The sequence below is a fragment of the Penaeus vannamei genome, chromosome 2 (assembly GCF_042767895.1).
Source record: "Penaeus vannamei isolate JL-2024 chromosome 2, ASM4276789v1, whole genome shotgun sequence".
In the NCBI taxonomy this organism is placed as follows: Eukaryota; Metazoa; Arthropoda; class Malacostraca; order Decapoda; family Penaeidae; genus Penaeus; species Penaeus vannamei.
The window spans coordinates 45,405,327-45,415,326 of record NC_091550.1 but is presented as its reverse complement, the minus strand read 5'-3'; the positions used below and the strand labels follow the sequence as shown (position 1 = coordinate 45,415,326).

The following is a 10,000-nucleotide window of genomic DNA, read 5'->3' as shown; positions in this document are numbered from 1 at the left end:
TTTACAAATTAATGATACTTAAATACTCTTCTAGTTAAACAACTGTAATTATATCCAAGAACTACAAAATGAATGCAATTCAAAAATCTTTGCGGACTTTTACGAAAATACAAGATATATTGAACCAACTGGTTTTGTACAGCTTTTTGAAATGTTGCACTATGGCTAAAGGATTGTTTTTTTTTTTTTTTTCTTCAAAATAAAAACAAACATATCAAGGTTGTTTATGGTAATAAAAAAATGAAAATGAGATCTTTAAGATCATGGAGGGATTACAGTGGTAGCTCAGCTCTTCTGACCATAAATTTGAACACAATGGATGTATTTTTCGGGGGTAGAGAGTCATACACAAAATAGGGAAGACATGATGAATAGCACGTCACTTTGAGAGAGAGAGAGAGAGAGAGAGAGAAAAAAAAACAAAACTATAGAACTTCATTTTGATGAGATGTTATGATTATGCAAAAATATAAGAAATAGACAGGTTGCTTTACAGAGATATTTAAAAAATTAAAGGAAGAAAACAAAAGCATGAATGAGAATGAACAATTAACAAAATGCTTTTGAGGAAGATATGGGCAAACAAGTATTACTGAAATATCCTTTTGCCAGATGTAATATAAATACTGATACAACATAAAGACTGCTCGAGTCTACATTTGTTCACGAAAGCCATGAAAGACATGAAGTTATTACTTTAATACTCTCAAAGAACTTTTGCCATATACGATGCAAAAAGTGAGATAACATAAAGAATGCTTGAGCTTACATCTGTTCATGAAAGTTGCGAGCACTTGTTACCAGGGACTAATCAAAGTGAAATACAACAATGATCAAAGTCTAAAATCTGAATATACACGAATGTAGAAAAGAGAGAAGTTCCTTGCAAAGAAAAAAGTAAAAGTGACAATCGGATGTCTGTGGGCATTCCCCTCTTTCTGCACTAAAATTTAAAAATATTTGTAGCACCACCTATCAAATAGCGATGGGCATCTGACAGAATCACCATAGCCCACAGGCCAACTATCTCTCCACATCAAGAGCAATGACAGAAGTGAGGTAATTGTGAGACGTTAGAGACGTGTGGAGCAGGACTCCTGACGCTCCATTATTGCCGCTTCCTCCATTTGTACTTCCACTGCACTGGACCTGGCCAACTTCATTCAGTTCCCAGGAATTGGTTCCATCATTGCTAAAACGGAAAATGGGATATATGGTATACAAAAACAATAAAAAAATATATGAACATGTATGAGAAGCGGGGGAAAGGAAGAGAAGGGGTATGAAAGGGAGAGAGAGAGGGATGATGGGAGACATGGAGAGAGGCAGGCTATGGAACAAAGAATAAAGGAGAGAGAGAGAGAGAAAGTACGAAAAAGTGAAACGGAGAATACTTACTTGATTAAATACCTTTCAAACATGCAATATTGATAAATGCTTGGATAATGTAATTTGATTTTATAATAATGACAATATTGTGGTTATCAAAATATCCCAGTAACTATAATTATGCTAATCAGTCACTAACAATATTTTAAAGACATATTAGTTTTTACAAACAAATCCCTTAGACATACTGAAACACACTTTTGCTAGGGCAATATCTCAAAAACTAATCATTTAACACCAAGACCTCTTATGATGCCACTCACCTTGCTGGGGTTTGCTTTAGATGACTTGTCCGCACACAGCCGTCACTGGATGCAGACACAAGGAGGGATGAATCAGTAGACCAACACACATTCATGATTGAATCTTGGTGGGGCGTACCTGAGCCAGTGTTCCCACTATTGACTTGATTACTACTGCTAATTTCCGTCATGACGCGTCCACCAGCAAGGTCCCATACAACAACTGTGCCATCTTCGCTGCCAGAGGCCAGGTACCTGCAAAGTGATTGTGTGATTGAGAATAGCAAAATGTATCCTTTTTTTTAATAACTTGCCATTATGGAATGAATGCATATTGACAAAAGGAATCTTGTATCATTTTCATGGCATGGCACACTTAGCAAGATTGCAACTCAAAAAAAAACATGTGCACTTACTTTCCATTTGGAGAAAATGACATAGTGTTGATGGCTGACTTGTGGTGCAGAAGGATCCGTGCTGCATCACCATCAGTGACTTGCCAAAGTCTAATACTGCGGTCACAGGATCCAGTAGCTAAGTAAGTGCCATTGGGATGAAAAGCCACACAATCTACAGCTCTTGTGTGACCTGAAAAGGTGCGAAGGGGGTACGTTGCATCCGTGGACCACAATCTTGCAGTTGTATCATATGAGCCTGTTGCCACATACATAGTGAGAGGGGCTACAGCCACACACCAAACAGGATAGGAATGACCTCTATATAGAGCCACTGCATTACCATTATTTAAGTCCCAAAGTCTCATGGAGCAATCTTCACTAACTGATAACAAGTAATTTGAATCGTGACTGAATGCTGTGTCCAGCACAGGCCCACTGTGTCCACGAAGAGCAAAAAGTTCCCCACCACGATTTCTTCTCCTTCCTCCATTACGGAGCTCAGTAGCTGTGGCTTCTTCTTCTTTGTCATCCTCATCTCTTTCACCACTGTCTTCAATGCGAGAATCATCACATGCAAGTAATGTGTGCGATATCCCACCTCTGGGTCCAACTACAGTTTTTTTCTTTCCAAACCCTATATCATGCAAAGGGGGTGTCAATTTCCACAATTTGATTACACTGTCTTCAAACCCACAGGATAAAAGCTGTCCTTCCGCATTCACATTAGCACAACTCAGGCCATTATATGCATTTGTAACCGTATACACACACAATGATGGGGCAGTGGGTTGAGCTGACCGAACGCGAGCCATGATGTCTTTCACTTTGCGCAATTCTTCTGGACTACAGTCCATTCCGTCCGCTGCATAAGCAGAGGCATCAGAGGACAGTGAGTCTGGAGTGTGACCATTAACTAATGTTGTTGAGGTAGAAGTGTTCAAGTCAGGCCCTCTGAACACAGCTCCTGAACTTCCAGCACCTGACTCATCCACCTCAACCTCAATGTACGTGTTGAATATCTGATGAAAAAATAATAATAATAATAATTAGTGTTCAACAGTATATGTGTTTGAAATATAGAGAAAAGGAAAATAAAAAGGCTGAGGACACAATGCACTTACACTATAGCCTCTGATATTCCTGCTAAAGAGAAATTTCTCATATGTATCCTTTCAAGGAGAAACCAGCCCCAGCCTTGAAGGTTTTAGCACTCTAAATACTGACTTTCATACTTTTGATGCCAAAACAGCTATGACAGAAGATAGCAATACTGATTATGTTGTCCCACAAGTCTTTGCAATATACATCAATGGTGTAAATTCCTTTATCTTCACCTAGCAAGCACCAGCTTTTACCACTGGCTGTAACCAGTTTCATGGGATTTACAGATTTATTGGTTTCCTATGCCAGCAACATCTTTATCACTGTTTTAGTATCTAATAGCCATATCAATCTGTTTAAATAGAGGGAATGAAGTGAATGAGTAAATATGGCCCTAAATAAATGTAAGTGTATCAAAATAGTCAAACAAACACAGAAAAATTACCTGCAACAATGTGGGGTTCTCACTCGACTTTAGATATCGCAGAAAGTAGTTTAAAGTCAGTTCACTTAAACGTACCAGGTACTTGCCACTCCTGCAAGAAGTTGTACATTTTATTCTTTATACCATTTGTAATGATCTGAATCAACAAATCAGTTCTAAAAACATATAGAAAAGGGACATCAAACAACTTAACATATACTTTTCATAAAGTTCTTTCATCCAAAAAAGAATGTTCTTAAATTATACTAACTTCATTATACCTTACAGCCAATGAAAAAACTTACTTGAGATTCTGTATAACAGGAGAAGAATTCATGTCTCCAGAAGAATTTATAGAAGATGCACTTACAACCTGAGAGAGTGTATTTTCATAATCACGGTTCACCAAGAACACCTGTTAAAACCAAGGGGAAATGGCAGGTTAGACCAAGCTTGCATGCTGCATACTAGACGTGTGTCAACTTACAGAGAAAATTTACTTATGAAAAATTTACTTATGAAAGTCCTACAAAAAGGAAAACGGTTTTAGGATATGAAAATTTTCTGCAATAAAGGCATTACTCCTAAAATTCCTAGTAAAGAATAAAATATATATACCTATATCTTTCCGAGCTCAGTTTAAACTTATATCTTTTTCAAGCTCCTAAACACAACAAACATTCACTCAACCCAATGCCACCAGGTGTATGCACTGCCCAACACAGATCTGTTTTATCTATTCTTTTTTTCTTACACATAGATGGTTCTGAAAATGCCTAGTCACTAATAGAATCAATTATGACCTTACCTTTTTACCCCATTTGTCACTATTATTGTTATTTCTAAGTTATCATCATTATCATAATTGATGTTGGTGTTTCATTTTTTATTTCAAGAACAATTGTAATAGTATTAAAATAAAGTTTTGTTTTCCCCTTAAAACTGACTCCTTAGAGACTAAGCACTTGCAATGACATCAATGTATTAATAAAAATGAATATAACAAAAGCACAATGGACAGAGGACATTTACATGAAAAGGTGAAAGTATACCTCCAATTATACTATATTAGTGCATGCTAATGATGAAATCTTTCTCTAGCAGCAGAGTACTTCTTACAAAGCATTGCTAGAAAACTATGTTAATCCAACTCTTTAAAGATAATACCAGAAAATTGTGATACTGAATTTTTTTCTACTCTCTTAAATATAAGATAAGAAAATGGTGACCTTAGGTTTTAAAAAAGGACTGAGGTGGAGAATGGACTTATAACCTTATGGGAGAAACCAGAATCCGCAAGTAATAATTCTCCTTGGACAAACATTCAAGCTGGTGTTTGGGCTGAAGGTGAGAGGTCATACAGGCCTGACCCAATGTCCACCATGATCAGGCAGCTGTAGGTTCCACACTATGCAAGGGGTTATTCACAATACCTTATAAAAAATCATACACATCAACCTTCCTGCCCTTTAAACAGACAAACCTGATAATGTTTCTTGAAGAACTTGTTTGCCGCTTGTCTCCCTGTGGCCGCCACCAGCTCAAGATACAGGTGGACGAAAAGCGGAAACAGAACTTGGGACAATTCGGAACGGCATGGCTCACTGGCCTCCATCATCCAGGACTTTAGCCTGGTAAAGTAAAGTACACGATAAAAGCATATAATAAAGGAATTCATAAAAGGAATGAATTTTTTTTTTAAAATCAAAACTATAAATTACCGGCACATGTATGAATACTACAGTTTAATTGATGATGAATTTGTGAATACATTATAACAAATAGCCATATGAAAATACATAGTATAGATCTGCTGAAAGAAAACCTGAGAGATGTCAACGCACCTGACATACTGGTGGTCAACATGTGTGTGCTGGGTGGAGGTGGTGGAGAAGGTGAAGGTGTTGGGGGCCGAGGGAGAAACTAGGCCCAAAATCCCCACCTGTTGTTCTGTTAGCGTTACACTTCCTCCTGGTCCTCCACTCTGAAGGTGGAAAGAGGATGATGAGTATCTTCTGAAAATCTATGTACAACAAGTACCTCCTTGCCAAACACAGAACTGACTACCTGTGATAAAGCTATGCATACACATTGCAAAACATGAAAAAAAACTTTAATCAATCATAAGATCTTTTTTTTCTTGCTTAAGGGTGATACAAAATGCAAGAAAACTTTAGAGAACAGAAAACATGCTACATTATTGTTTAGTTAAGCAGGATAAAATAAATATTAAGTAGGAGATCCTGTATATCATTAGTATAACAATCAAAGAATAACAGTATAGAATGTGTATCCTTCAGAGACATTTGAGTTATATCAACATCTCAAGGTTTGTAGTCTGTCAGTGTTGCAAGATGCAATCCACCAAGTGTTATATCAACATCTCAAAGTTTGTAGCTATCAGATGTGGTGAGTTGCAATATGCTAAACTACTATTCAGTCTGTGTCACTATTAATAAAGTATTACTAAAATAGTTAACTTGAAGAAAGACTGCTCAATAGAACAAGGAAAATGGTCTTTACAGGCAGGTATCTTTGTACATGCTTGCTCACTTACAGGTGTTGGCACAATAAAAATATTGCATATAACCAAAACCTGCCTTGGCAACCATTCTTCTATGCACTTCTATGTACTTAATTTATATTATAAATTATTTAATTCCTACTTATATGTGGTAGCTTCAGTGCTAGCAAAATAACCTGACAAGTGTGCATAAGATGTTGCATTGTACAGAAGCCTGTGTATGTTCACTCATAACTTAAAATCTTAATTTACATTCACTTGGAAGCCAACAACAGGGTCACTGATCCTTAGCCAGGTTTAATATCTAATGTTTTTTCATAACATTTTCTTGCTGAGAACTTTGGGGGTAGGGTAGATTTAAATATGCAGTAACACAACATATCAAGCAAAATGATGTTATACCTATAGAAGACTTCATAAAGTTGCAAAATAATGAAACAACTTATAGCTACAGGTTAGTGAAGCTTCAAATATTTCCAAATTTCTTCTCCCCTCTACATACATTATCTACATAAAAAGTTGGTACATTTTGTGATTTTCTTTAACTTTTAATTCATCAAAGAATGTTTTTAAAAAGTTGCAGGAATTCTAAAAGATATTAAAATACCTAAGGTCATTTGCACTGGTTAAACAATTACAAAACAATAACAGAGATGCTATGGTACCCAGCAGCACCACAAAACATTAAAGCAGGTACACTGAAGTCACTACACATGCAAAATCTGCTCTCTGAAAAATTAGTAACATCATTTCCATTCTCTGCTTAAGTGATGCAATTTTCAATATATATGGCACTCCCTGCTGAAGAGTGGCTTACAAGAAGCTGAGAAAATGGCTAATGAAATGGAGTGATCAAAACTTATATGTTTGGAATCAAAACCTTAATGAAAATTATATCCATGCCTAGAGCCCTTAGATCTGCATGACTACTGCATTTTTCCTGAAGCATTAATCTAATCTAATCTAATTCAGGAAACCTGACAAGGAAACAAAGTCACTTGGTGTTACTTGGTAAGTTTGAGAAAGAGCCCTACCAGTGGCTCATGCTAGGGTCATCTTGAGGAGACCACCCATGTTCCTCCTGCTATTAAGAACTGAACTTGATGAAGATTAAAAGGGGAGGGGGGGTGTAAAAGAGTAGTTATAGACCATTTAGAACAGCAGAAGAGGAAGCACAGTCTAAAACTGGTTAGCAAAGGATAGTGAGGCCCATTCTGGCTAAAAGTTAGCTCAGTGGGCCAAGAGGTGATTGGTTTACCTGTGTCACTGCCTCCCTATTGCCAGAAATTGGGTGCTACTACTACTGACATTACTGTTCCTAGGGCATTTGCAAGCCATCTCCAAGTTTATGTTCAAATATTTGTTTTAAAATCTTTACATAGTTTGCCAATACAGAGTAATTGATGGTCAAAATTGACCCCCGCTTGTCACTTACTCACTTCAGAAGGGGGCTCAATCCATGTATTAATAAAATGTACAATTTGTTAAGAATATATTGCTATAAAGAGGACTTTGCATCTTGCAGGCTAGAAGACCTTTTGAATTTGAAGCTGGAAGAGATACAATATAACATACTGAAATGAAGACTTATATAGAAATGGATAAAAGTTATAAGTGACTTGTAACACCAATAAGTTTTTCATGGAACATGAATCTCAGATTCAGGAAAATATTACATATGGTAATTTTGTGAGTTCTTAGTACATACATGCCACATGAGATATCAAATCTGGAATAAATTCTATAGCATGGGTAAATTACACTATGTTACTTAAAATTATTATTGAACAAAAAATACAAAGTGCCTTATATTAACTAATTTATATTTAATGTTAAGTGAAGCACTTGAGCTGTACACATGAAAATTTACATAGAACCCCAAATACAGTACTCAAAAAAGTTTCACACTCATGATCATCTGTTGGTTGGCTGAAAAGATTGCGATTACTAGTATCTAGTGACTCTCTCAATTGCTTGATGACATTTCAACATTAGTCCTAGTACAGATGACACTTGGGAGATTTTCACTGGATCAGTAAACTATCTGATGAACTTGGTGGAGTAAAAATATTTGTATTCAAGTCGGTCTAGCAATTCTATATAAAAAATACTGCTTGTCACGAATACAAATGAATATCATATTAATGTACTTAGTATGTTGCTACCAGTCGAGATATAGCAATTTAAGTCTGCGTAAACGAATTAGAGCTACAATATTAGCTTTAATAACTGGACGAAGTACAAAATACGCCAGGAAAATTATGGATTGCATATCAAAAAAACTAATACTGTAATTATGATAAATTCATATATCATACAAATAGTTACTCATATGTAATTCCTCAAAGGCCCATCTCAAGTTCTCATTATCAGCAGCTATATCAAACTATTTCAGAGCAATTACTTCTTTGACTGTATTTTTTACATATCAACCATGCCTGGTAGTTTTAGTCTCGTAGTAATCTAAAGTGGTATGGTGTCAAGTTATCGCTACAGCTTCCTCGGTTACTGCCATCAAAGACATGCAAATCTCTGGTATATAAATGCTGGCAACACAGGCCTTGGATCAGTTCATTTCATGGTGAATAGTTAAGCAAAACTCTATCCTACCAGATTATACCCATTAGAAAATCTGATGCCCTTAGCCACAGTGTCAACATTTGATAAGGCTTTGGCCGTTCTTTACTTTGCGTCATTTCAATTACCGCCAATTTCATCAATTTAACTGATTTCTGAGGACTAAAACTATTGTCTCTGGAAGCATACATCAAAGACAATCCACCCATACAAAATTTATGGGTGTTTAGGAAAAAAATTTAAACAGCCATTGCATATACTTCCCTCTTTACCCATAGGTATATGATTGCAAAATGAATCACCGCACATTTTAAAACTCATTATTCCCAGTAACGAGAATTCATATAATTCATACTATGCAAAGTGCACTCAAACAGGCATACTCAAGTCTAAGGCCCAAGACAGCATACAATCAAAACCACACAGCAAGGATGCTGTCCCTATTTCCAATTAAATTTGTCCTCGACTATTTTCTCTAACATAATCTATTCTATAAAACTCTCAGCTAATATCACTACAAGGAATAAATCACCACATGAATATAAAAATCCCGCGTATCATCAGAACTGCCAGAATTCCAGATCATGCAATGATTTGTGATGCAAGGCTACGGTTAATGAGACTTATATTGAGACAACGAATCTCGATTGCATTCACCGCAGGAATTCTGATCCGTCAAATATTCTTCTAGCGAAATTAATCCATTTTCCGCCATTTAAAACCCAATAATCAGAATAATATCTCATAGCAATACAACATTTTTTTCCTCCAATCCATCGCACGTTTATCAATGCTTTCGTACAACCCAACCAACCTCATTTCCACCACGTTTCATAACTCACCTCGAGATTTCTCCTCTTCAAGTAGTCGCTGACATGAGCCATCACTTTCTCTGTCCTCACTTTCCTCATCTTTTAGCATCTTTTAATTCATGTTTGTGTTCGAATTTCCTCCCAGCTGATCGGCCGACATGTTTACTATACGCAGTGCTGCCAACCGGCCTCAGGCACGCAGGGTTATTTTGACCGGGGGTTCTCAGGGTTATTGTTATTTTGACAAATTACTATAGGTAGAGTCTTTTTTCTTTATCAGTTAGCTATAGATGAGTTGAATATTTTCGGAGGAGTCTTAAGAGGATATTTTGATGGTATGTCTACTGTAGTTCGAATGAGGGTTGGTATATTTCTGCGTGTGGCGTTCGATCAATTGAATTAAATTTTGGATCCTGTAGAATCAGGGTGAGATTGGTTCTCAATGTATGTCAATGACGTAATTCAAAATGGGAAAACAGTGCACGTCATAACTTTAAAAATAAAACAAAACCGCGATATAGGATAATCCATCT

At 36.5% G+C, this 10,000-nt stretch overlaps 1 protein-coding gene across 1 annotated transcript in view; it reads right to left on the bottom strand.

The window, feature by feature from the left end:
- LOC113809983 (TAF5-like RNA polymerase II p300/CBP-associated factor-associated factor 65 kDa subunit 5L) overlaps positions 1–10,000 on the bottom strand; it is a 10,891-nt gene that overhangs the window by 783 nt on the left and 108 nt on the right. The window contains exons 1-8 of the mRNA XM_027361664.2: positions 9,498–10,000; positions 5,399–5,538; positions 5,038–5,185; positions 3,860–3,969; positions 3,576–3,666; positions 2,048–3,048; positions 1,653–1,886; positions 1–1,192 (exon numbers count right to left, since the gene is read on the bottom strand). The exon at positions 1–1,192 is cut by the window's left edge and continues 783 nt beyond it; the exon at positions 9,498–10,000 is cut by the window's right edge and continues 108 nt beyond it. Coding sequence (XP_027217465.1) covers positions 1,024–1,192; positions 1,653–1,886; positions 2,048–3,048; positions 3,576–3,666; positions 3,860–3,969; positions 5,038–5,185; positions 5,399–5,538; positions 9,498–9,566 — 1,962 coding nt within the window. The 5' untranslated portion in view covers positions 9,567–10,000 and the 3' untranslated portion in view covers positions 1–1,023. The remainder of the gene's footprint in view (positions 1,193–1,652; positions 1,887–2,047; positions 3,049–3,575; positions 3,667–3,859; positions 3,970–5,037; positions 5,186–5,398; positions 5,539–9,497) is intronic.